The sequence below is a fragment of the Pavona decussata genome, unplaced genomic scaffold (assembly GCF_977016875.1).
Source record: "Pavona decussata unplaced genomic scaffold, jaPavDecu1.1 SCAFFOLD_141, whole genome shotgun sequence".
NCBI lineage: Eukaryota > Metazoa > Cnidaria > Anthozoa > Scleractinia > Agariciidae > Pavona > Pavona decussata.
In genome coordinates this window covers 259,270-286,875 of record NW_028145554.1, presented here as the reverse complement: position 1 = coordinate 286,875, position 27,606 = coordinate 259,270, and the positions used below count along the sequence as shown (strand labels likewise).

At 39.5% G+C, this 27,606-nt stretch overlaps 2 protein-coding genes across 2 annotated transcripts; one reads left to right on the top strand and one right to left on the bottom strand.

Moving 5' to 3' along the window:
- The first annotated feature begins 516 nt into the window (after positions 1-516).
- LOC146466701 (uncharacterized) lies at positions 517-14,272 on the top strand. Its single transcript, XM_085126927.1, has 10 exons — positions 517-634; positions 1,605-2,306; positions 3,182-3,603; positions 3,951-4,367; positions 5,035-5,195; positions 5,842-6,010; positions 6,267-6,504; positions 6,984-7,236; positions 13,181-13,315; positions 14,135-14,272. The coding sequence occupies exons 1-10, from the start codon at positions 577-579 to the stop codon at positions 14,181-14,183; spliced, it is 2,604 nt and encodes an 867-aa protein (XP_084983053.1). The 5' UTR covers positions 517-576; the 3' UTR covers positions 14,184-14,272.
- Positions 14,273-15,060: 788 nt separating this feature from the next.
- Positions 15,061-25,576, bottom strand: LOC146466700 (uncharacterized). The gene is made up of 8 exons (XM_085126928.1): positions 24,141-25,576; positions 22,252-22,929; positions 20,740-21,164; positions 18,930-19,649; positions 17,986-18,217; positions 16,569-16,821; positions 16,041-16,175; positions 15,061-15,435 (listed from the first exon to the last, which is right to left on the bottom strand). The coding sequence occupies exons 1-8, from the start codon at positions 24,205-24,207 to the stop codon at positions 15,345-15,347; spliced, it is 2,601 nt and encodes an 866-aa protein (XP_084983054.1). The 5' UTR covers positions 24,208-25,576; the 3' UTR covers positions 15,061-15,344.
- Positions 25,577-27,606: the final 2,030 nt, after the last annotated feature.

The window sequence follows — 27,606 nt, the reverse complement described above, 5'->3', positions numbered from 1 at the left end:
GGATTGGAGCGGCGGGTGACAATTGAAGTTGCCAGGAGTCCGTCAAAACCATGTTGTCTTTACCGCGGACATAACGCTCCATTTGGTCATTTGGTCGGTGCATTTTTTAACAAGTCGTTTTTGTCTTGAAATCCCACCACATACACGGGAGAGAGCTGGGAAAAATTAAGGAGGATATCTCCACTTGTTTACTATCGTCAGAATGTACTCTCAGAGTAGCATCTTCAGTTATCCTAGCTTATGATCCATACTTCGATTGAATCCTAAAGTCTCGCCTTTTAAATCAGCGCTTTCCTGTAGTTCTTTCTCAGGGGATGTTGTTTGCTTGCCGATAACCCAGTTCGGAACCTTGGCGCTCTTTAGACAGGACAGAGCAAAGCGTAAACATAACGCCTGCCATGTCGACATCAGCACCAGAGACGTGCTGTCCTTGGTTGTGTGCGCAGCTTGGGAGAATGTTTCTGTCGCAGCTGAGCTGAGTGCGGCATCTAATGTTAAACCTGTGTACAGTTTACTTTGCACCTGAAGAACACTGCATCCCTTTTTTTGGTGACGTTGCTTCAAACGCACAGCAAAATGAACCCAAGGAAAGGTTGCATCGCTTTTGTGAGTTTGCTGAGCTTATTAATTCAAGGTATGCAATCTTCAAGCGATTTTAGCCTTTGGCGTCGAATTACTTTTTTTTTACAGGTTCCCACCAAAAAATTTGACATTTATTCTGGAATAGGATATTCTGAGGTGTGCTTTTGTCGAAAGAGCTCTCTGACTTATGAAAGTAAAGGGATGAACTGTAGATCTTTATGCTCTGCAAATTAGGACGATTCTAAGAGGATTTCTTGTCATAAAATTCAGACAAAAAATTCAGTTTCAGTTCAGTTTCATTTTATTGTTTTGCCATAAGTTGTACAAAAGCAAGGAAAAAAAAACTAATTATTTAAACACTAATGGCAAGGAAACCCAAGTGAAGCCAACGGGCTTATAAAGAATGGACTCCCTCAGTTAAGTAATTAGAACTAAGTATTATCATAGTCACACATGGGACCAAAAGTCAACGGAAGAGCTACAGTAAATTGAGAATCTTATAGCAAAAAAAAGGGGGTGCGAGATGTAGCTGCTAGGACTTTACTTACAGTAACTTGAGAATGAAATTGTCTGTCTTCATCTCAATTTCATTCATGACAATAGATGAGGGTAATTCATCAAGCACGGAGAAAATCGATGACATAATTATTTTTTTTTCACAAATTTCCGATTCATTGGGTACTTCTGTGAAGTAAGAAATAGGTCACAGCAGACCATAATTACCAGGGACAGTTGAGACTGGAGGAAAGCGATGAAAGGATAACCTTGAAAAACTTTAAGCTTTTTATTTCAAAATACGCCAACTGTAACAAGGCGTCTTTAAACGAATTATGTCCGAAGTCGTCGTGGTCATTTTGCGATAAAACTGCTCCAGAGTTTATGATGAATTAAATCTGAGACTATTCTTGGGAGCCATTATTTCAAGAGCGTAAATTAAACGGGTACAGGGGACAAATATTTTAGCTTTCACAAATAAGAAATTATGTCGCCTTGCAACTGGTTTTGATTATTTCAATTTTTAGTTCTTGGTCAAACCTTGGACCAAGCCCAGTTGGATTACGTTGCGAGCAATCTTGGCATTCGTTATGACGTATTAGATAACTTTCAAGATACCTGGAGATCCTATCGCGTCCGCATGACCCTAACAAACGCTGGCTCAAAATCTGTCTCCAATGGACCCTGGGCAATTTATCTCTGTCACATTCGGGTTATCGAGCCAGCCCATACAAAACATAATCCAAGTGGTTACGTCATTCCTGGTGGTCACGGTATCAAGGTGACGCACATTAACGGTTGTCAACACAAGTTTGAACCAACTGCGAGCTTTCCAGGTTTGCCTGCTTTCCAGTCCTTGGTGGTAGATTTTGACGCTGAAAACTGGGACGTCGCCAGAACGGATGTGATGCCAAACTGGTATGTTGCCGCTGAAGGAATGCAAGCACGCACGATCGCCAGTACGGCGGGAGAAGCTTTGTCCTTTGTTGGTCCGTTTGATGCACCTAACAAATGGAAGCGGATTCCCTCAGATAAATATGACCCTTATACTCTAGAGAAGCGATTCTCTATTAATGATATTATAGATTTAAAGAAACCCGGTCAGTTAATCGTGCCAAGTCCCTTGGAGATCATCAGCCTTGATGAGATGAAGAAAGTTGATTTGGGAACGAGTGACTGGGCCATAGTCTATGATACAGCGCTAAAGAATGAAGCTAAATTCATAGCAGGTAATGCTATCAGGTTTCTCGTTTCCCTGTGGTAGGTGGGGAGACGTTCTAGTGTAGCGATAGGCCACTTTCAGTTCCTTCCACAGAATAGCTTAGTGCAAGGGGGAATGCCCTTTAGCGTGATCATATAAATTTAAAGGTCACAGAAAAGGCGTCAACCTATTGGGAAGAGACAGTCATTTTTAAAACTGCATTCGTAGCGGGAAGGAGGGGAGGGGGTGGACGTGGGAGGGAATGGGAGAAGAAAAATTGAGAGGCACATTTAGAGCACGGCATGGACAAAACTAATTAAGATAAACGCTTCACCTTCAGACAAGATCGTAGTAAAGCTTTCTTTCCTCCTGCACTCATTCAAAGTTGTTTTAAGCTCTAACAAAAAGTGTTTCAACTTTTTTTTCTAAGATTGTAGCTGGTCTTACTTATAATTTTATTTTAGTTTGCCGTGCCATTCACTGAATAATACATCGTTCTCAATATAATTTTTCTTTGATAACGGGAGCTAAAAGATTAAAACAAATATTACTTGTGCCCTCTAACAAACTTACAGAAACTAAAACACTTCAATGAAAACTAGTTTGATCACGTTTACGATATTGATTTTGAAAGGCAAATAATAATGTATAATATTAATAATAATTTATTCGCTTATATTGCGCATTTTCCATGGCAAGATGATCAAATGCGCATTACAATAATTACAAAAGCACAATATGTATGTATAATAAAATTAAAAGGATTATAAACTGTGTTAATATATTAGGTTATTCTCACATGACAACACTCGCGCTAATGCTACTTGAGGGAAAGGTTTCACTTGTATATCGCGTGGATTTCTAACTTGAATTAAGATGACCATTTATTTATGTTCCTTGCAGGCAAGTTAGGCCTTCAGCTAGATCATATGAGCTCTTTCCGACAGATTTATTTAAAAATTGGTGAGGTAAAAATCGCGCGTGTTAAATCCAGCAGCCAAGAAGCATACACTTTACAAGTAAACGCAGACTCTCAGAGCATCGTGATCACTGGCCAATCACGAGTCGGTGTGTTCTATGGAGTCCAGTCCCTACTAAGTCTTAGCGAACCAGACGGCATGGTGCCCCATGTGACTATCAATGATGCACCGCGGTATGAGTATCGTGGGATGGAACTTGATGTTGGACGTAATTTTATGCCCAAAAGTGAGGTGCTTAAGTTGATTGATGCCATGGCAACGTACAAGTTAAACAAGTTTCACTTTCACCTGACTGATGACGAAGGCTGGAGGCTGGAGATTCCCGGATTACCGGAACTTACTGAGGTGGGGTGAGGCTTGACGACGAAAAACAAGCAAACGAATATACGACCAAAGAAAAAGAAACAGACAAACAGAAATAGAAAGAAAAAAACGAAAGGCTTTAATTAACGGATTAATAAGCTACGAAATGCACCAAACCGGAAAAAGCCGTTTACATTTAAAAAACAAAATGTTCGCCAGTTAATGTATATTCTGAGAATGAACCGTAACGTCTTCAACAACAATAACATCAACAAAAATAACCATAACAATAACAACGAAAGGCAACAAAAATAACAACAGCATCCTAAAGTCAAATAAGTTCAAAAGCCGTCTGATCTCGTCTCTCTTAGCTTCTCGGTTTCCCACAGGTTGGATCAAGACGCTGCCACGACATCAAGGAGGAGAAATGTCTGGGATCGCAGCTCGGCTCGGGACCTGGGACCGGAAATTCTGGCAGTGGTTTTTATACCGTGGAAGACTACCGAGAGATTCTCCGATACGCTGAAGAGAGGCATGTTGAAGTAATTCCAGAATTTGATATGCCAGGTCACGGACATGCTGCCATCAAGGCCATGCAAGCGAGGCAGAAGAAACATGCCGCCATGGGGCATGGTTTCGAGGCTGATCAGTACCTGTTGTCGGATCCACTCGATAAGTCGCAGTATCTATCTGTGCAGTTTTTCACTGATAATGCTATCAATCCCTGTTTGGAGTCCACGTATGAATTCCTGGAGCACATTGTCAGCAGTGTTAGAGAGATGCATCACGACATTCAACCGCTAAAGGTGAGCTACTAGAGTTGTTCTTCCCGATATATGACAAGCAGGTCGAAGAGCTGATACAAAATTGAACGCAAAATCTGCGTGATGAAGCACTTTCGTGCAGAGTTCAAGTCTACATTTTCAGCTCCTCTTTTACAAGTGCTAAAGAGTTCTCTTCGGCTATATCGTTAGGTAGCGCGTTCCACTATTTAAATTCGTACCTTAATAATAGCATACATATATGATTATTTCATTTATTCCCATTCAAAAAACTGGTTGCAATATGAGGTCGTGGAAAGTACTGCTATCTAGATTTCATTTGAATGTTCTCACTTTAAGCTCGAAAGTTCGAACCACCGTCTACAACAAATATACTGCAATACAGGAAAGCACTATTCTTTATCTTCATTTGAATGACTATAGACTAGGGCCACCTTGTATAGCAAAGTGAACATCATCACGAAGAATAGTTTCAAATAGGTTTCATTTTATGCACCGCCGTAGTTACTTAAAGATAAGTTGTAAACACCACTGACAACGTAACACGTAGCATCAAATAAATGCACACAGAACATGGTAGAAGAAAGGAGGACGATTTAAGAAGAAGAAGAAGAAGAAGACAGAGAAGAAGAAGTTGCGTTAAACACATTTAGATTTTTTTAAAAGCAAATGATTTTTTCTTTTATTTGAGATATTTCATTTCGGTGGAGATGAAGTGGCTCACGGGGCTTGGACCAAGTCCCCGGCATGCAAAGCACTGGCGCAGAAACTGGGTCTGAACTTCACAAGTCCCACCATCGTCAAGGACTTGAAAGAGTACTTTGTGCGGCGAGTGGCTGATGTATCTTCCAGGTGATGTCTTTCACGACACTTTTTACCTATCTCTGTAAACTTGTTAGATTGCATAATTGAAGACCGAACGATCCTACGAGAAGATGGTTAATTTAGTGGTTGTTAATGCGGTGGTGTATAACAATGTATCACCATAAACGCTGGTCTCTGTGATTTGTTTTTTATACGGCATAGCCGTTGCTGAATTAATAATACATGATTTGGATAGTTACCTAAAAACAATGAAAACGAAATGAAACGAAAATAGGGTAAAGATAATCAATGTAATTCCCGGATATGAACAAATATTTCATTAAAGTTGAGGTATTTCTTCTTAAAATTGCCTTGCATATTTGTATAAATTGGTTTATATTTCGAAAAATTCGGGGTGGGGGGGGGGGGGTGGGAAGAAGATCTCGCAAACAGCATTTTTGATAGTCCTCTAAATTCAACCTAATAACTAACCAAGAAAACAAAAACGCAGACGTCCTTACAAGGCTAATCCATAGACACTGATTGTTGTTCATTTAGATTTATGACATTTCAAGGTAAAACAAGTACGTTAAGTTTTCCCCATTTTTACACCAATAAAACATATAATTTTGTTCACACTTTAACGTAAACGCATCACAGACTGGACATGACATCACTATTCTATTCCATACAGGTATTGCCTTGATCTGGGCGCGTGGGAAGATGGGGTGCTTGGGGTGAAGGACACGCCCTATGATCGCAGCTACCTCAAGAACAAGAATGTGTATGCTTACGCCTGGGATAATGTGTGGGAATGGGGACAAGGTGATCGTGCTTACAAGCTTGCAAATGCTGATTACAAGGTAGATTGTTTTTATTATTTATTATATCTCTCAGTAAGTATGCGCGGTATGATTGGTCAATTTTGGGAGCCGTATTTCACTGCAAGCCCCGCTAAATTTGAAAGTTTCCTTTCCCGCGCACCCGATTAACCTCAGAGATATAATAAATATCTTACTTACCTCGTTTTCTCGGTCCGTTCTGTAAGTTACAGATCCTTGTTTAGATAGCCCTTGTGCGATAATTGTTAAATATCAGTCCTACTTTCGCGTCCACCAGGTTGTATTGACTCAAGCTACCCACCTCTACTTCGATCATCCGTATGAGCCGGACCCTGAAGAGAGAGGTTATTACTGGGCTCCCAGATTCATTGACACTCGAAAGACGTTTGGTTTTATGCCAGATAACGTTTATGCCAATGCCGACTTCACCAGGATGGGAGATCCAATTGTAAACCTGTGCAAGGATATGTACAAAGGCAAATGTGTTCCTCTTAAGAAACCTCAAAACATCGCAGGTACTGGAACTTAGGAGAACGTTAGCCAGTAAGTAAGTTAGCAAGCGTTGTAAGCCAGTTTGAAACAATCCATTCAAAAGTTACAACAGTTACAAAGATTTTAGTCTTTTTATTCTGTACAATTAATAAATATTCGTCGTTTATACAAAATTATCGCATCTTATATTTGGTTGATGCCAGAGATATTATAGTTATTGTACTGTATACTATTATATTAATGTTCATGGGTTCCCGGTGTATCCACGCAATCACGCACTATATACTTGGTTTTCACTAGAGGCGCAAGTACAGAAGTAAGCACAAACGCAAGAGTAAGAATGCTTATTTCACCGTGAAAACGGCCTCGACGCAAGCATAAGCATAAGCGCAAGCACAAGGATCAAAAGTTTTCCTTTTCTTGTCCTTGCGGCTGTGCTTGTGTCGCTTGTGAAAACCAAGCACTAGATACGGAAAGATTTACCACTCTTTTCGCCACTTAGGAATGGCAGGAGCTCTCTGGTCCGAAACAGTTCGAACTCCAAGTCAGCTACAGTCCATGATATACCCACGACTGCTGGCATTGGCCGAGAGAGCCTGGCACAAGGGATGTTTTGAGAATGAAGCGGACAAAGAGAAGCGCAACCAAGTGAAAAGGTTGGAGTGGGAGGCGTTTGCCAACAGCTTGGGACACAAGGAACTGGCACGATTGGATAAAATGAATATCGATTATCATATACCTGTCCCTGGAGCGAGGTAAGGTGGTCAATACTGCCGTAAGGTAAAGATTTCTTTCCATTCGGTCTAAAATCGTGGACAAAACTGTTAAGAAACTTTTAGTCGATCTCCAAATTGGACAGCTACAAAGATGCGTCAACAGCACAGCCCCCTCCCCCTCATCAATGTTGCTCTGCCGCTGAAAAAAAGGCTGTTCATCGTCCGGCCTTCAAACCAACATTAGGGAGTTTAAGAAACGAGGACGGCAACGGTAACGAGAACGCCACAAAACAATGGGCTTAATGAGCAAAAACAATCGCTCTGCACGTGCGTTTTACATTTTGGTACATTTCTTTGCCGTCCTCTGCAAAACAACAACGTGAAATGACCAAATTTTAGGTTTTCTCGAGAACGGGAGCGTATGACGCAAAATCTTTATTTTTCCTTACTTTGACGTCGTTCATACTAATTTAGTTCCGGGAGAGTTCGCCAGCATTTTCCAAGTTAAAAAAAATTAAATGATTTTAAAAGAGGTACAAAAACGAGAAGTTATATTTTTAAATGACGTTCTCGTTACTGTTGCCGTCCTCGTTTCTTAAACTCCCTAATGAGTTAGGAAGACGGGGGAGTGAAGGTTTGGTACTTTCCAGGCGGTGTTTTCTTTAAGGTAGATTGAAATATATGCACAAATTCGCAGTTTTCTTAACAAGTTATATCCGCGATTGTAGGTGCCCATTTCGGATTTGTCTCTTTCTTAAGGTTAGCCCAAACTTTCCTCGGGGGTGGGGGTTGGGGGTGGAGCAGTCCTTGAAAGTTGTGTAGGGGTGTGCAGTCTGGTTGTAAGACAAAAACAATAGCTCGATTTGTATAGGATATCATGTTCAGTTAGTAATAGACTAAAACTTTGTGTGGCCCCAGTAAAGTTCGCCTTGTAAGTGAAAGGTAAAATAATACGGCAGTTAGTACCAATACATTACTACAATTACTATTTGTGTAAGATGAGCAAGTATATTAAGCCAACGAAACCTCGTGTCCACTAGTAATTTGTTCCGAACACTCCCTGCACACTTTGTTACCGAAGGATGGACTGAAAGAGAGAAAGGTTCGCTAGGGAAAAAGAGGACTGGATAACTTATAAACATATCGCGAAGAAATAACGTCAACTGGGAACAAATAGGAAAGTACAGCATGATAAATCTTACCGAATGTTTGGTACTGGCAAGCGGAAAAAACGTTGACAACTTGAACTGAAATTAACAACATCAACTGAAAGAAATGACAACTAAATTTCTTGCGCTTGCATATCTGTACTTGTACTAATTAGTCCCTTAGGAACGCGAAATAACAAAAACGTTAACTAAAAGTGAAGACACGGATGCGATAACAATAAAAAGATGTAACTGTCAGGTGTCCGAAAGATGTGAAACAATGTCAAACAGTTAACTGCCCCCAACACTATTTCTATCTGTACTTATTTCGCACGTGTTTAAGCGAATGGTAACCGTCGCTTGGGCTATACTATATTTTTCAAATTTAAGTAATAGTAATTGGGTGAGACGATAAAAGTTCAGGGAATGATAGGAAAAATTATTTTAACTGATTGATGCAAAACACCTTGGATATCTTTTATCCCTGCAAACCGGGAAGAAACAACTCATTTGACAATATCCTAGAAAAGGAACCCATTTAAGAGCTATTGTCTGAGAAAACCGGGCAGGTGGTCAAAGATCGGGGTCGGCCAAATCATTCCATACTAACATCATAGATAGGTTAGGTGGACTTATGGATAAATATACTAAAGTTTGCTCTTCAAGTGTTTTGGTATAGGAGATATGAGATCCACTCTCCTTCACCCCCTCAGGTCCTAGTTTTTCTGGTAGATTTGACCCAAATTTGACAGCCAGCAAAAACTGTACAATTTAGCGAACGAAGTTCATGTTTTGTACCTGATATAAATGGGCATAGAACTTCTTGTAAAAAGCCAGAGATATGCGAAATAAGCAAAAGTCACTCTACAACATTTAGTTTTGGAATACCTATATTTCGTATCTGCAAATGAGCAATAAATTAGCCATTTTCGACTTCACGCAGAACACACAACTAAAACTTCAGCAAAAACTGGATGCCAAAACCAAACACTCTTACCCTCCATCTATTAAAATCAGCAATAATCTTTTTGGGCCATTCAAACAGCAAGATGCTACATCACCTCCATTTCTCCTACTACTCGATGTCATGTACAGCACGACACGACGCAATCAATGTGCTGTTTAAGCCGCTCCTGGATTTCGAATTGGGTTTGTCTTAAGTTTAAAATATTCAGTTAATCAAATTAGTTCCACAAAAAATTCAAATCCCCTCTCTTGCGAATTTAACGGAAAGAAAATTAAGAAAACGCGAAAATAAACAAAACGACGCCATGTTGAATTTGTTCACTCGGGATAGACTGGGAACTAGTTGATAGGTTGTAAGGGAGCCAGGGGCTTAGTTAAGGCTTGCCATGGATGATTGTTCCACGCTGTTATTTATAAGTAAGCTTTTTGATTTAAGGAAGGCTGGTTTAGGCTCATGCTGTAAATAACAAGGAATAACGAACTATTGGGAAATGAAGATACTAACGAGAGTGACAACCATTTTCCTTGCTTATTAAATGGCCTACATGTTGTTATGCTTGCTGGGCAGGGAAAATCGTTTTGAAATTTAATTTGCATTTTGTGGGCTTTGATTAGGCGAAGTTTCTGGGTCAAGCTGTCTTGTACTGTCAAAGACGGGATTACAACGAATCAAATAAGAGCCAAAAACACAAGAGTAATTTGGAGAAACAATAGCGTAGCCCAGTTGGAAGTCTTGTTTGCAGATTCACTTGCAGAAACTCTATTTTGTTTCAATACAAAGGGAAAAAATCCGACAAAATAACGTCAGATTATTTTATATTGTAAGAGACTATACACGTACGAAAGTATTTTATGACAATTTTGTTCTTACCATATGCATATTTACATTTAATACGTAACATATGGTCTTCGCTCCAGTCTTTTGCGACAGTATTTACATTGCAGTCAGAAGCGTAATGTACAACGCAAAATGAGCTGCTCATTTTCCACTGTTGTCAGTCCAACACGGTCCAACACCATACGCGCCAAATGAGCTTTATGTCATTCCTCTAAAATCATGCAGAAAGGATTTAACAGATTATCTAACTAATCTGGGTGTCAGTGGATCGAAGTCGAGGCTTAGGGACACGGATTAACGAGGCTGATGTTATTCTCAATCGCGTCGGATTGCATTCTCTATCAGAGGAAGACAGGGAAATGTCCGAAGCACAAATACGAATTAACAACACATTACCAGAAGTTAAAATCCAGTTGCTCTCACTCATCTCACAGAGGTGAAGCGAAAAAATTAAAAAATCCTCGTCGGGTAAACAAACAGGTGTCGGAAGAGATATACCAGGAGTTTCAAGTTTCAGTTCCAATAGGATCCGGTATGTACAATAAGCCAATATTTAAATTATTTTCTCGCAATTCACCTATTTTTGGTAATTAATTTGCTCTTTATATGTTACCTAAAGATATTTTCACCTTACGTGTAGTTTCTTATCAGTTCGGAAATCTCTCCTAATTTATCAGATGCGTTGTTTTGTTACAATGTAACAAACATCTCATTCAATTGAAATCAACATTTCAAATATTGTTTCAGCCCTGTGTAACACTTGTCGAAAAGGCCATTCAAGCAGATTTAAAGTGGAGGATGCTTCCTCAAAATTTGAGGACAAGCTTAAGGTGAATGTTTTGAATTAATAGTAAGATTACTGTTCCCTTGGACCGATATATAACTTCTTTAATTATTTATTCGACTCGGTGACAATTTTGTGGTGATCCCAGCAGAGTTTAAGAGTCGGGCGTTGCAGATTCTACGTTAACGTGATGTTATTTGTTTATTCTCTGATTAGCGTTCTTGACGGTCCGGCAGCTCCTCCTTCCCATCTCCTATCATATTTATCAAGGTATCAAAGCGGAGATAATACAGCCAAAACTAATTTTTTGTTAATTTGTTGTGTAAGTTTTCAACAGCAGCTTTTATAACAAAAAAAGCGCATACTCCTAAGGCCTTCTGGTGTACATGACAAGCCGGAATGATAAGTCCAACGCTTTTATTAAAAGCAAATGACCTATTCAGTGAGGGCTCCTAGGTAAATATTTCGCTTCACGACATGTGTTCACTGACAGATCAACGGAACTAGCAAAGTTCAAAATAAGTAAACAAAAGATCGGAAGCAAAAACAAACATACCTTGGAAAAGGCAGTTATCTATAGGAAAAAGGAAATTCACCCAAAGGAGATCTGCAAGGAAAATTCTTTTTTCTAAATATCAAGCGCACATTTTCCGTCAGTTATCTTTAGTTTTACGCAGTTTATTTTAAAGGTAGAACAATTCCATGACACTGTGTCTACTTATTTCACACGTCCAATCTGATTGCTTTGCGGTAAAGGTAGAGATCATATTTCAGCTTTCCTCAGTGATTCAGAGGGGAGCGTGTCGAATAGAGAGATTAACCTAGGAGAGTCAATTTATTGAGTAATAACTGTGATCAGTTTGCTTATACATTGTACAGCGATTTGTTTTACTAATGTTATGTAGTACAAATGTCAAATAACGGTACTTCTTTCGAAGTTACTAAACGGAAACTTTCTTATAAAGGCATTGCAGTTTTTGTTATTAAATTCAACAATTCCAGTTGTTCATGCTTTAGCGTGCTTTATCGAGTTGTGAAGAACGCGGGAGTTGGATATCTCTGATTTCTTGACGGTGGAAATGTACATCCAAAGCCGCGCGCTCAAAAAAAAATCCAATGAAGTTATTTTTTCACGCTATTGCACGGTTCTGCTGCGCTGGTTCTATTTTGAGCATGATTCGTTCATGTCATTATTTGTTCAGATCTTGAGCTGTTTATCGCGACAAACAGACGTTTCTAGCAACAATGCGCCGGCGATAGGTCCTTCCCTGTCCCCTCCCTACCCAAAGTAAAAATTAGTAGGTCCCAGTCCCTTGAGAGCAATCCAACTCAAGATGGCGTCGTTCTGTTTAGTTCATATTTCTTTTTAAATTTTCCTTCTGTTAAATTGGCCAGAGAGGGGTTCTGAATTTTTTGGGACCATTTTAGTCAACTGCATATATTTAACTGTGGAGAAATCCAATGTGGAATCCAAGAGCGGCTTAATCGGCACATTGCTTGCGTCGCGTCGTGCTGTACATGACAACGAGTGGCAGGAGTAATGGAGGTGGTGAAGCATCTTGCTGTTTGAATGGCCCAAAAATATTATTGCTGATTGTGATAGAGGGAAGGTAAGAGTATTTGGTTTTAGCATCCGATTGTTGCTGAAGATTTAGTTGTGTGTTCTGCGTGAGTTCGAAAATGGCTAATTTCTAGCTCATTCGAAAATGCGAAATATAGGTATTCCAAAACTAAATGTTGTAGAGTGACTTTTGCTTTTTTCGCATATCTCTGGCTTTTTACAAGAAGTTCTATGACCATTTATATCAGGTACAAAACACGAACTCCGTTTGCTAAATTGTACAGTTTTTGCTGGCTGTCAAATTTGGGTCAAATCTACCAGAAAAACTAGGACCTGAGGGGGTGAAGGAGAGTGGCTCTCATATCTCCTATACCAAAACACTTGAAGAGCAAACTTTAGTATATTTATCCATAAGTCCACCTAACCTATCTATGATGCTAGTATGGAATAATTTGACCGACCCCCATCTTTCAGCTTTTTCAGATTTTGCCCGGTTTTCTCAGACATTGACTCTTAAGTGCACTTGATGCATGGCACGTGCAGGTATCCAATTCGAACATGCACGTGATCACACTAGCCCAATCACGAAGCAAATAGGCGCGCGCAAAACCAATCAGAATCCTAAATTTTGCTATAGTTACGATTGTTATTGTAATCTCCAGTAAAAATATCAAATTTCTCTGCAGGATTGTTGACCAAAAGCTTCAGGTGAATTCTGCAATCCCCGGCCTCCCAGTCCAGTCCAGTACTGATGGTGGCTTAACATGGAGTGATATTAAGGATGGAATGGCTGTAGCCGGTCGCGTGTTACTGGGAACAAGGTAGGTGTATTCTTGGCTAAGATAGTATAAAGATAGGAGCGCATCAGTTTACTGCATGATTTGATTATAACGTAGTTACCCAGTTCATTTACATTGATGACTTGTAAGCGGTTGTGTTTGGTAACCGACCAGCGCAAGAACAACGACGGCAGCTATCATTTATAACCACCATTAAAAATTACTTGGAATACAGAGAAAGGAGTTTAGGACTTAAAATTAATCAAAACAGCAAAGGCTAGACTAGGAGAATCATTCACCTAAGAACGCTGATTCGTTTTGTTACTGTGCATGCGTTCTGTGCATCTAAGAATCACGGGTTTCCAGGACCATCCCGAAGGATGGTGCCTACTAGTGCAAACGTATGTTTCGGTGGTTTATGACTATGCGAAAAAGAAAAGCAAAGCTGATCAAGGACTATCGGAATTTAACAAGGAAATTGGGGTGTGTGTGTGTGTGTGTGGGGGGGGGGGGGAGGGGAGGTGGTAACCACATATTTTTCAAATACACTCCGGTTAAGTTTCAGTTAGGGAAAAATGCCATACGTTATTGCCTATTTTTAAAGCTTTTTAGAATTATGGTTGCTTAACTAATTAACTCTCTCTTTATTATCTCTCGTATACGTAACCAAATATGTGTGGTTACCCCCTATTTTCTTTTTTCTTCTGCCGTCGATTTGCTTAATATAACATACATACTAGCTAGCTCTATTAATAAAAGATTCACAATAATCAGGCACAAACTTATAGTAATGTACCCCCATCTGTCAGTGGGAATTAGAATAGGCTAACATCCTCGTCGTTTCGTTCTTTTTCTTCCCAGGTCAGCGGACAGGCGTCGCTTAAGTAGACTCGTAGAGATTCAAGCATAGGAAAGGCAAAAGTTACGCATAACAAAACTAGTGATCTCAGATCAAAATTGTATGCTAAAAGTTAGATGGAAATAAAAGGATAAGGACTAGCAGAAACTCCCTGCTTATAGTATTATTTTTTGTGTAAGTAATTAGTCCAGCTGTATAGAAGTATTTGGTAATTATACCTCTTGTTTTTGAAATGTTCAAACTGCCAGTTTAAACTATCAAGAGTGGGATTTACTGCAAATTATAACCACGAATTAATAAACCATTTCCGAATTGCTTTGAAGCTCATTATGAAAGCGAGGCTAAGTGGAAAGTTTTTCTTATGAAAATTAGATTTCATTCATTCACAAAACTAATTTGCAATAAAAGTTTGGCACTTAGCCTCGCTTTCATAGTCAGGTTCACAGCAACTCGGAAATGGCCTATTTCCGTGCGCTCTCGTCGAACAAAACATGTCATGTGACACAATACGATTGTGGCTAACAGAGTATCTTGACTGGAGGATGAGCAATGACTTGAAGTTTTAATGCACTTGTTTCAACCCACCATCACTTCCCCTCCCCACACCCATCACTACCAACAACACTCGTTTGCTGGAGGAAAACTGTCTCTGAAATAAATGATGGATCAAAGAATTAACTCTGTAGTGTATGTTAAAGTGCTATCAAGTGAACCCATGAATTCCCCACTGAGCGTTAGTCCAAATATGGGAAGGGGGATTGCACGAGGCAAAGAAAAAAATCTCCGACCTCGTTAGGAATCGAACCCACGACCTCCGGATATGATCGTCCGTTGCTCTACCGACTGAGCTTCTTGAGAGGACGTCAGGTTTAAAGGCAGATAAATTGAACATTTTTTATTCAAAAAATATACAATTACAAACCCTAATTATCAATCATTGAATTAGTTTTCAATCTTCATATTTTTGTCAATTCTGTAAAATGAATCACTCCTTAGCTACTGAAACTGTTAAAACCTATAGAATGAAATTTATAAAAACGTGTATTAGTTAGTAAATGATCTTGCCCTCATTTGTAAATGATCTTGCTCGCCACCAGTCTCCCCTTAGCTGGAGCATCAGGACTCGGCAGTGTTTGTCACAGGTTTTACTGTCGCCTGGGACCGAAAATTGTTTTTGTAGTCTCATATTCGTACCAAATTGAATACAGTTTACTAAAAATAGAAGTTGTTTCGAAGCGTTCTCTGATAATTCCTTGATAACTTAGTTTGAGCAATTCTACTCGTCCTCTTGCCGTCAGCAGACCTAGCAAAATTAAACAAAAAGAAGGAAAAGTTATTCGTCTGAACTTACTTCCCAAAAAGATCAGCTAATTAAAATGCCCTGGCCTACGTACACCATCCAACAGGGGCATCCACCAGCTCGGTGGAATATCTGTTGGAAAGGCATTACCCGCTTGCGCGGATCAGGGAAAAATGTGGCCGTATTCCCATATAATGCGAGCTTCGAAGTTGCGACGTTTTTTTTTCTTCCTGGAAATAGGATTTCCTGGGTTTTCAAGTCACTCTGAGAGGTGTTTTCTATACTTAAACCTTTGAATTTTCTTTTAATTTGTTATAAAACTATCTATTTAATGCGAAAAATCTGACCATCTTCGTAAAACGGTGGAAACTTCTCAAAATAGAGGGTTGGACTTGACGAAACAAGTAAAGGAGTTTCAAACAGCTGGAAACACTAAGCTGATAGCCTAAAACAGCTAGCAAGTAACAACCAATAGGCTTGTGAGGTTTTTATTGGGGTGAGGCGTTTGTCTTGAGTACGGTGGCTAGAGACGTAATTTTATGGTAAATCCTATTGTCGTCCATCAGATCACGGCCAGTCCCGAGAGGAGGGTCACGTGGTCATCTCACCTGGTTCTGAGGAGAAGTTTGCCGCTGACCACTGATGCCATTTTAGGGTCAAACCAAGTTTGACCGCCATCTATACTGCACTCAACTGTAAGACCAGGAAAAGCTACATTTGTTTTGAGAACTCCATCGACAATTCTGGAAAGAACAGAAGGCACACAATTACCTTAGGCCTTCGCACGAAGTGAAAAACGCACGTTTTAAATCAAAGTGGCAAAAGGTTGGGTTCAGTTTGTTTTAGAATCTCGTTCTTTCGCCGAGAGGTTTTTCTACTGTAACTCTCGGTTATCCCCTCCCCTAGAAAAACCAATACATCTGGATTCAAACAGACTCGACCTGGAGCGCACGGACACACGGGTTACTGAGAGCTCTTTGGTACTCGGTGACCAAACAAATTACCTTTACATTCTGGACACTTAAGTAAAGTGACTTATTTATTATTATTATTATTATTATTATTATTATTATTTTTATTATTATTTATTAATTATTCACTTTAATAAAATAAGTAAACGAAGAATTAGAGAATACCTGGCGCCGGGCAGAGGAATATGATAATTTATTCCCAGCTCGTCGAGGCGAGCGAGTTCTTTGTGTCCCAAAGTGTTAGCAAACATTCCCCAACTTGCTTCCTTCATTGTGTTTCTTCTAAACGTATCCTTTTCGTTTTCCCAAGCATCTCTATTCCACGCTCTCTCAGCCAAAGCAAGCAGTCTTGGAAACATCATGGACTGGAATTGATTTGGAGTCCTTACTGTTTCCGACCAGATAGTCCCGGACATACCTGTGGGGTAAAGGAGCTGATTCGTGTATTTTTGTTTGCATATCTTTGATTAGCTCGTGGACACACCTAACCCATAACAGACCCCAAGATAACTGTTCGACTGTGCAGACCTGTACTACAGAAATGCGTTACTTATAACATACTTCACGAAAGGTTGAGAACGAGAGGCTTGTGCAGTTTTTTAAGTAGGGGTGCTTTTGTCAGTTTCGTTTCACTCAGCTGAATAAATCATTTAATTTGTTTGAGTGTGGTAGTATCTAGCACTGCTACAATGCTATTTGAGACAATGAACAGTAAGAATTCTTTAATCAAATTATATCATTAATTGAATAGAGGGAGGCTATTGGGATTTTTTGGGTATTGCTGTTGGTATTGTGGTAGTTGAAATACCATTGCGATACTATTGCGATGTCAGTGATACCATTTCAATACTGACTATTGAATCGATGGCGTTGCAGTTTTTTGTTTCACCAAATGTCAGAAGGTGTCCTGCGATACAGAGCAGCTACGTTCCAAATCCTTGAAAACAGATACGACCCTAGAAAACGTTACTGTCAACACTGATTAGCAGAGCGTAGTTTTCAATCGAGAAGGAAGGACTACCGTAGACTATTTGATAACTATTGAAACTATCGGTACTCAAGAAAACTATTACGATATAGTTATCGTTAGTTAAGTTTGTGATCCATACTTTGATAATGAAAGTACCACAATAGCGATAAATGGATAGTGCATTGTTAAACTCCTACAATTGACCAAAACGCGAGATCGAACGGTTTTCAATTGAGTGTCGAAAGTAATTTCGTGCTTGCTTTGGTTTTTCTCTACTATGCTCTATGATTGGTTGCAAAGTTGGCGCCAATTTCTCAACCAATAGGAGGCCAAACCAAAATTAAAGCAGTCGCCTTACTTACTCGCGTTTTCACGAGCTGGGCGTCGGTTACATGCATTTTCTTCCGAGATTCTGATTGGTTCGTTGTGCTATTTACATCTGTTGTGATTGGCCAGAGCTTGGCCAGAGTAATTACTATGGTTTTGTTTTGCGACACTCAATTAGAAACCACTCCATCGAAAGTGAAGTTTCTTCGACTCAGCTTACATTTTTTAAAGTAAAGGTACTAAAATTGAACAAAGGCATAGTCTTTTTAATATCACACCACTAACCGACAATGTTGTCGAGTTTTCTCGGGGTCACGCAGCCCCTGACTGTGACACAGTAGTCAGCAGTCGACATTCCATTGCCATCGGTCTCTAAGCTGTCATACAACTGTTCCGGCATGAAGCCAAAAACCTTCCGTGTATCCGTGTAGCGTGTGGCCCAGTAAATTCCTCTCTCCTCTGGATCTGGTTCATATGGGTGATCAAAGTACAGATGAGAGGCTTGCGCCATCACCACCTCAAACAGAAAAGTTGATTAAAGTTAAAGATGTTGATTTTCTTAAGGAGGCTCGTAAGGGTTATCTCAAAAACTAAGTCGGTGACCTACCGTTTTTATTGCTTTGTTGGAAATCACCCTACATTCTTTAACTCCTCTGACAATATGACAAATAGTTATCCAGTAGATCTTGCATTATTTCAAAATAGGCATTTTTCACGCGCAGAAAATTCCACTGGATAACTTTTACCAAAACGTTTCTATTTGAAGTGGCACATTGAATGTTGCATCCATACAAAAAATCAAGATAGGTCACCGCGAAAAATTTCGGGATAAAAACAAATGCTTCCTGCAGCTTTTATTTCCGGTTCGCGCGGTTTTACGCTGCATTTTCACTTCTGGTGTTCTGCGCGCGCGCCTTTTGATGGACATTTTGATTTATTCTGTACATCTAAGTTATGGCGTGGGTGGGTTACGCGCCTCAGGAGTATTCGACACGGAAAAATTTTTTTACCAGAGTCCCGGACAGACACGAACCCATGAAGTTCAGTAAAGTGGCTCGAGCTTTCAAAATAAATTATCAGATCAAACAGTGATCACCTTTGGTTGACATTTCAGTGGCCCTCGTCAAGCCACTAATGCTCTTCTCTTTCTGAACAAGCAATTCTACAAAGAATTTTTGTTAATCACAATCAGGTCCAAAACATTACGTTAACTATGAGTGGCATAATACCTTATAGCCAGCGTTAGCCAACTTGTAACCAAATGAAGGATTCCCATTTTTACCCCAGGCGTAACCATAAACCACATCATTATTCAGTTCCCTGCGATTTACAGGCGTTTGTGTGTTTGACATCAAGCCATCTTCCCACAGTGCAAGGTTTACACCATATTTCCCTGCAATTTTAGCCACACGTTTGATGAAAAATGCGTCCAAGTCAGGTTGATAAGAATTGATCTTCATTGACAACTTCTGACATGCGGGAGACAAACTCCATGCATCCAATGGGACCTCATCTCCTCCAAGATGAATGACTTTGAGTGGCTGAATCTTCTCGTGCATAGCTCGCACTTGAAATACCAAGTTATCTACAAAATCGTAAGATGTTTCTATGCATGGATTTACAGAGTTGTTGACAAAGAACTGGACCGATTGGTAAAAAGACTTGTCCTGAAGATCTCTTAAGGAAAATCTCAATCCATCTTCAGTTTTGCCCATATCACGGAATTTTCTGTATCGATTCTCCATGGCTCTAATTGCTGCATGTGAATGCCCAGGAAGATCAAATTCCGGTATGATGTCCGTGTGGCGTTCCTTGGCGTATTTCAAAATTTCCTGATAATCCTTCACAGAGTAGTAACCACTGCCGGACGAGTTGTTGAAGGGACCGGACCCTAGCTGAGGTTCAAGGCAACGCTTTTCTTGAAGATCATGACAACGCTGGGATGCTATCTGGAAGAACGACATTTCAGAAAGTATAGTTTCAGAGACTGAGCTTCAAGAAAAAAGATTTAACCATATTGATAGGGGATATTTGAAAACACTGTGATGTGTGCGATTGATAACATTCTTAGTTTTTGAGTCATGAGCTGGAAACTATTTTAACTATTAACTAGAACTATTGACTATTTTAATTAGGGAATTTTGGAAAAACTGTGATATGTGTGATTGATAACGTTGTTAGTTTTTGAATCGCGAGCGGGAAACTATTTTAACTAACATTGCTTCCCCATTCCACCTGGAATCGAAGGCAAAAAATTTTATTTAGTGGGACTTCGCAGTAGCCCAGTAATTCTATCAATTTTTTTTTTGCCTGAATGTATTTTAAATGGATATTAAATTTATATCTGTTACTATTGTTACATAAGGACATGATTTGTATGACATATTATCATTTTCTAGATAATATAAGTACTTTATCTATAATGTCCCCAATTAGTTCATGTAGCTAAATAACCCAGACTTAAATTCATTCACTCACTCACTCACTCACTCACTCACTCACTCACTCACTCACTCACTCACTCACTCACTCACTCACTCACTCATTCATTCAATTTTGTGCGTTTTTTCAAAGGCAAAACTCTAATTCTGCCATAATTTAGTTATAATGTATTCCTCTTTCACTAGCACCATAGGACGTCGAAATATTTATCTGTCCTTCCCTGAATGCTTTTCTACGAAATCGTAAGGGGATCAAGGCTCTTTACTATAAAATAATTCAATCAATTAACGTGAAATCCATGCCACTTCCTGATCGCTTACTTAATTCTGAGTACGGTAGTGGCTAAAAGATCATAGTTTCAGTCATGGATGTCGCTCTACTCTGACTTATGTTAAAAATTGTAGGAAACAGCTAGCTTTACAACAGAAAGGAAAGACAGTTCATGGAAAATGGACTTTCACATAACAGAACTGGCAATACATACGTTCCGTCTTTCTGGGTTTCTATAACTTCAATAGATAATTACGTATTCAAAAAAAGATAGAAAGTAGGGAGTTTATTCCTTTCATAATACCATCTATAATCAAGAGGACCTACTTCTGTAAGCTCTGGTAATCCAGGAATCTCCAACCTCCATCCCTCGTCATCTGTAAGATGAAGATGGAGCTTGTTCATCTTATACATTGCCATTCCATCAAGGATCCGCATCACTTCCACTTTAGGAAGAAAGTTTCTAGCGACATCTATGCTCAGGCCTCGAAACTCATATCTTGGGCAGTCTTCCATTGCAACCCAGGGTACCTCTCCATCGTTCATGATGCTGAGAAGTGACTGAATTCCCCAGAACACTCCCTTAGGGGTATTACCAGTAATTCGTATGGCCATCTCTTGAGGATCAACCTTTAAGTTGTAAGCTTCATCGTTTTCAACGCTCTTGTTCTTTATTTGTACGGTACCAATCTTTAGCTCGATAAACTCTCGTGGTTTTCTTTTACTTTGAATGAGTTGAACCTTGAGTTTTTCTGAAAATGAGATTGAGCAAAATAGACTCATACTACAGCTGTAACTTTACATTTGATGTAAGCAGTAAGAAGCTTTAGCAGTTGCTTTCTAGCTTTATCATATTGTACGGAATCAGTGTAAAATTTGTAAAATTGTATTTGATGTAATGTTTTGTTAATAAAAATAAAACAAGTGTTCACTAAAAGACATTGGGTTATTTCTGTAAGTAGTGTGGACATTGTAAGTGTAAGTACTTTTAGTGTTGTAAGTATAGTAAGTATTGTTAACAATGTAGATATAGTTATTGTGGTTAGTACTCTGTGTATTGTAAGTAATGTTAGTAGTGCTCAGTATTGTAAATCTCGTGTCATGTAAGGCAAATAAAAATTGTTAAAAAAAAATAGACTCATACTCAATAAGGGTCACCGTTAATTACCTCACTCGGAGAAACAACCGCACTTTTAAACAGAAACTGATTAAGTTGAAGTAAAGGGGGATTCACTTTGAGTAATCGGTTGTGTAGAGTCTTAGGTGACATTATGGACACTGGAAGAACACAGTGACTTATTTTCCACGAAAACTATAGATAAGAGGAACCATAATCACTTTTCCATGTAAATGTCACCTTGAGTAGTCGGCTGAAAGAGAAGACACCCATGGAAACTAAGTTTTTTGTACATGCGAGTTCAGGAACCATGAGGCTAATCTGGTTTCCTTGATGTCACGCATTCAAATAGTAAACACAGGCAAACTGTGCCAACCAGTCTCCTCATACTTCACTTTGGAAATTTGAAACAAAAAATGATTTAGTAAACTCACAACTGACTCACAATTTTAAAAAACTTATCATCTTTGAGTTCTTTTAGCTTATTTTTTTTACGCTCGGCCGCGGGTAAGGAATCCGTACTAGTAACTTTTCTCACAAAAATCTCTCCACTTTTTGCCATTCATAGATAGCCCTTACGTCGTCAAGCCAAAAGGTAAGTAGAGCCAAACAATGGAAGCTATGGCGGTAAATTTTTCATTAAAGTCTCATTGGATCTTAGTTTGTACAAAAAGCCAATGATTAGGCGATGCGATGCATTGAAGGATCTGCTAAATACTCACCTGCTAAATATCGACCTTCATTATCCAAACCTTGTCGCGCAACTACATTCCAGGTTCCACTAAAAAGGCTGACTGTTTTTGACGAACTAAAAACGTTCAAAACCAAAGGCGTTGGTGTAATAAGATTTTCAGCTCTTTTGATATCGGCAATGTTGTTTATCTGGAAACGCTTCTCTGGTGTAAAAGGGTCATATGTATCTTGTGGTGAACGTTTCCATTTGGATGGTGTGTCGAATGGTCCAACAAACTTCAAACTTTCTCCTTTGGTGCTTTGGATTATTCTTGGTTCTAATGTATTAGCAGCTATGTACCAGTTTGGCATGACGTCAGTCTTGGACACAATCGCGTTTTCAGTGCTGAGATAAAATTTGAAATCCTTACCAGGAAGCAGGTTTGAAAAGTACTCTGTAGGCTCTAGTCTATGAAGATGGCCATTGATATGCGTGATTGTTAGCGTGTCCCTTGGACCAACTGTGAACCTATTTGTATTCTGGGTAAGTTTTCTCAGTGAACTGAAATAGATAGCCCATTTTCCAGGTTTTAGAACATGGTTGCCCTTATTATTGAAAGTCAAGCCAATAAGGCATCCACCAGCGAAGTTAGATAACACCTCAAATCGTAAATCCAGACTGACTGCCATGTTGTCCAAATACGATTGATCCATGGCTTGACAAACAACTGAATGAAAACGCAAAAAAAATAATAATAAAATAAACACGCTATAATCATGCCAAGGTGTTTCAGCAAACATAAAAGAGTAACGTATAGTTTCAAAAATTGTCGGTCAACCGTGCACTTCATTAAAGGTCCATGTCAGTCAGATTCTACTGGCAAACTTCAACAGGTCCTGTGATATTAAGACGCGCCTGCGTTTGGCTTCACAACAAAGATTGAGACGGTCATGTTTGCATGTTTCGCCGAAACATTACAAAGAATGAGGAACATGAGTGGTGGTCATCTCAATCAGGACCTGACAATTATCTTTTCGCCTATTCGTTACGCCATTGGCTGCTGGTTAACATGGATTCCATCCCTAGCCGGACACGAAGGCGAACATAATTCACTATTCCATTGTTTTCAAGACTATTTGGAATGTAAAGATTAAATAAATTTGCCTTTTCTAGTTAGCCTATAACAAAAATATGGCTGACAAGACGGCGGCGCTCAGATCTAACTTAAACTGAGAACGAAGACCGAAACATGCTTCAAGGCTTAATCGATTTAGTCGTCACTTAGCAATGAGGAAGAACAGTAACTATGGTAGAATGTTTTGTTTTAGAGCAAATTAAACTAATTTAAAAGACAAAGCCAAGCTGGTTAAATGTACCTGGTAAATTTTACCTTTTTCACATCGCACTACTACGACTGACATAATTGTTGTTCGCGACCGTCCGGTCCTTGACTTAGACTGAATAGTTTCACATTACCTTTATTTCACTGACACTGTGTGAATAAAAATTTTTCAGTGACACGAAAACCCTGACAAAAATTTCATAAACCAAAATGAAAGGTTCTTTAATATAATTTATTTCTAACTACATCGCTTAAGATATCCTGATATTTCAATGTTGACGCGAAAATTCTTGAAATATAAACACAAGTCATCAAGCGCCTACAAGTTGTTGTCATTTGACGACAAAACAGTTGTTACGGGCTACGGGTTACGGGTTACTAGTTACGGGTGTCCACTGGTCTTACGCTTGGTCGTGCGAAATAGGATAAAATCATTTTCAAACATTGCTTTTCTGGCTCAATGGGGTTGTCGAATCACTTGGATTCTTTTTATCGGATCACAGAAAACTTTTTACGTCTTGGGTATCTCTCAGTTGTGATTTTGTTAAGTGCATTGTTTTTTCGCAAAACCTGAACGTTTAAACATTTATACTAACCTGCTAAAAAAAGGCAATTGGCAATTATCCTGGAGATCACAATGAGACTTCTGATCAATGCTCCCATAACACGACGTGTATTGTAGATATTTCAGCGTATACCCAGTCTTTTACCTGATTGTAAACCAAGTATCCAGATCACGGGTATCCAAAGTTTGGTTCCTGAACGTTATCACTGGCATTTGACCAACTGCCGGGGTTATGACTGTTCGAAGGTGTAAGTGGTTTAGCATACCTGTAACAAATGGCACGATACTATTCGTTGCTTTCTTTCTCCAACCAAGTGATGCAAGACTTCGTGTACATAGTTCTGTTGGAAGCTCTGAGTTAATTCGGGCGTTTCTAAATTAAGTGGCACTAGAGTAAGAACTAGGAATCCTGCTCAGGCGTTTGAGTTGGGAAACTGTTTCCTATAGCCAGAGACAATATGATGCAGCCTTTCCTCGAATGTTACGACATGAAATCCAAGTTCGATTCTGAATTTGGCCATAATTTGACTATCAGACCATCTTGTGGTTACAATTTTTATAAAGGTTTATAAATAATAATATATAAAATATATAAAGGTTTTTTATAAAGGATGTAAGCTGCCCTCGTTCAGTAATTGAATTCGACTCATTCACCTATTTTGTTGCACTTTGTGGTAAATGTGGCCACCGGCCACTGCTGGGTCAAGCGGGAATTCAGACAGGCTTAGGCAACTCGAACGGGCAACTGTTTCTATAAGGACAAGCAATTTAAGTCAGAGGGCCACTTTTGGTGAGCCTAGCTGGACGAGTTCGTTAAAACGCATTGATATCAGTAGCCGACTGGAAACTACATACAACTCGACAATCAAACTAGAAATTTTATTAACACACTCAAATGGCCAATGAAACGCGAAAAGCTGGCGGCACTTCCGGTTTCACGGGTTTGTGTGGAAATTCGCACGCGTCCCACCCCGGCAGCACCTCTTTGAAACTGTAATTTCGTTGGACCTGGATGTCAAGTAGCTCTTTCAATGGTCTCGTAAAACATCAGATACACTGTACTTAGAATTGTAGCAGCAGTTCAACCAATCAACGAGTTTTTTACCTTCAACAGCCACCGACGAATAAGCGGTCAAGCGTGCAAAAGATAAATTTTTTACCATCTACCTTCAATGGTTTAAAAGAACAGCTTCAACGAACAATTAAATCACTAAGAATCCAGTGATTGAAAAGAGGGCCCGGATCACTGTCTTTTATTGTGAAGTCAAACACTAATGTTATGTTCCCTCATTCAATCAAGGACTTGCTCTGCACAATGTCACAAGATTATGAAGTTAATGGCTACAATGAATGAAAGATCTTTTAATATATTTAGGCCATTGATCTGTAAGGAGTGAGATTTTACAACGGTTTGAATCTCGTAAAATTTTGCATCAAAACCTCTGTTGCATACCAAGCCTTACTAAATCCCGGCTCTCCAGGAACTTTAATCATGGGCTACAGGAAACATGGGTTTCGACTAAATAAAGATTACATTTATCTAAAAAGAAAGTTGATTTACTCACACTGAAGTAGTCTTTTGTCTTTTCTGGTCGTTTCTCCCCATTTATGTCAAGAAAAGTAGCCCTAAGATTCAGAACTAAATGGCCAGCCATGCATTCGTTAAGTCTTGGTAACCGTGCGTCCTATTCAAACCCCAAGAGCGGCTCCTAAACGCGCGAGCGTAAACTCATAATCCCACTGGGTGGGAAACGACCGTTGCTAGGAGATTTGAGCTACTGGCCATTCACTGGACCGAAAATACAATAGCCATTGTTTTTCAAATTCGTCTACACGCGGTAAGAGCACTGGAAACTCCTTCCACCCCTTGCTAGTTGCAAAATGTGACAAAGAGATGACTCCCCACAGGGCCGGAAGGAGTGGAAAACAATTTTGAAATATATGACTGGACTGATATATTTGGGCTTTGAAATATGCTTAGGTAATTTGATTGCTCTTGGCCAAACTGTATATTGAAATCAATGACAATTGTTCTAAGTCAGATAAACGGCAGAAGTAGATAAAAGAAGCAAAAGGTTGCATTCATAACATTTTATTCAGGACTTTTCCAAACATTACTCGACTTATCGCAGTCCGGTCTTCCCAGCTTGAGATAGCGCCAACTCCAGCTTCTTCGGATGGCTTCAACATCGTATGAATTTGTTGCAGTTCTATTACTGCAGTTAAATTACTTACAATTCTAATAAGCTTAAAGAGATATGGATATTTATAGCAACAATCGCTATGTAAATATACAAAAGAAAACAAATCGAACACTTCAAAAAACTTCTTTCAAGCTCTGAACTGGAGTAGACGTATTTTAAACGATGCTATTTTTTTCCAGACCTGGAAGGAAGCTAGTTTGTGGTTCCATGGCAAAATATTCAAAACAAACAACGAAATATTCCGGTGAAAACAGCTTCCAACTAACCACATATTTCAAACTCGTAGCAACTCTTGACCATCTAGCGCCTTTTTAGACCCCCAGGAGTGGGCACCGTTTGCTTCCTTATATGGAGATGGGCGAAGTAACTTCTTACAAGCTTCGCACGATTGATTGAGTTTGGTTCCTTCCCAGGGGGGATTATGAGTTAAGCTAACCAGAGTGCTCTTAAGGCTAACCGGAGATTCCCCTCATGTAATTCTAATTAAATGTCCAAGGGGGAGCTTGGACCGCGTCTCCCGCGTGTAAGGATCTTGCGAGGAGACTGGGGCTCCATTTTATCGTGAAACAGCTGATGGGTTATTTTGTGCGACGCGTGTCGAATATTACTCATCAGCACGGTTTGGATCTTGCTGCGTTGGAAGATGGCCTCATGGGAATTAACGAGGAACCTTACGAGCGAGATCAGTTGAGCAACTCAGTAGTATACGCCAATACTTGGGATAACATTTGGGAGTTTGGAGTAGGAAACAGGCCATACAAACTAGCAAATGCTGGATATAAGGTATCATGAAGTGTCGTGTGCAATTTATCAACAGAATGGTTTCTCCTTTCTCTTTATATACCGTGATCAGGGCTTGCCTCATTGTGCTGGCATAATTTTGGCAATATTGGAGCGAACGAGTACCGAATTGTTCAAAAAAAAGCATTGCTCCAGCATAACTACAAGATTGGCGCACTCTTTGAAGCAATAAAGCCAAAAACAGCTTCATTCTTGGTTTTTACTGCCTTTGCTATACGGAATTAGAATAATTGCAAGTTATGTTTACTTATTCAGTAGATCAGGGAACTACCGGAAGTATTTTGACTTGCCCACTTGTATAGTTACTGGACTTCTTTCTGTTTTCGTTCGCACGTAATAAACAATAAACACTGAGGGAGCTGTAACGACGAATTGCTGATGTTGCTACATTAGTATATATACATACCGATTGAAAGAATGACAGAAACAGACAGAACTTGAGAGGAGTTGATCGTTTACAGCCTGTTATCTATACCACTTGCCTATTCTTGA

Excerpts from the sequence above, each read along its gene's own strand:
- LOC146466701 (XM_085126927.1), top strand. The coding sequence starts at position 577 with ATGAACCCAAGGAAAGGTTGCATCGCTTTTGTGAGTTTGCTGAGCTTA. Across the intron at positions 2,307-3,181 it reads TGAAGCTAAATTCATAGCAG|GCAAGTTAGGCCTTCAGCTA; the intron begins GTAATGCTATCA and ends TGTTCCTTGCAG. Across the intron at positions 5,196-5,841 it reads GTGGCTGATGTATCTTCCAG|GTATTGCCTTGATCTGGGCG; the intron begins GTGATGTCTTTC and ends TATTCCATACAG.
- LOC146466700 (XM_085126928.1), bottom strand. The coding sequence starts at position 24,207 with ATGGGAGCATTGATCAGAAGTCTCATTGTGATCTCCAGGATAATTGCC. Across the intron at positions 21,165-22,251 it reads TGAAGGTCGATATTTAGCAG|AAAAACTCAAGGTTCAACTC; the intron begins GTGAGTATTTAG and ends TCTCATTTTCAG. Across the intron at positions 16,176-16,568 it reads ATTCCTCTGCCCGGCGCCAG|AATTGTCGATGGAGTTCTCA; the intron begins GTATTCTCTAAT and ends TGTTCTTTCCAG.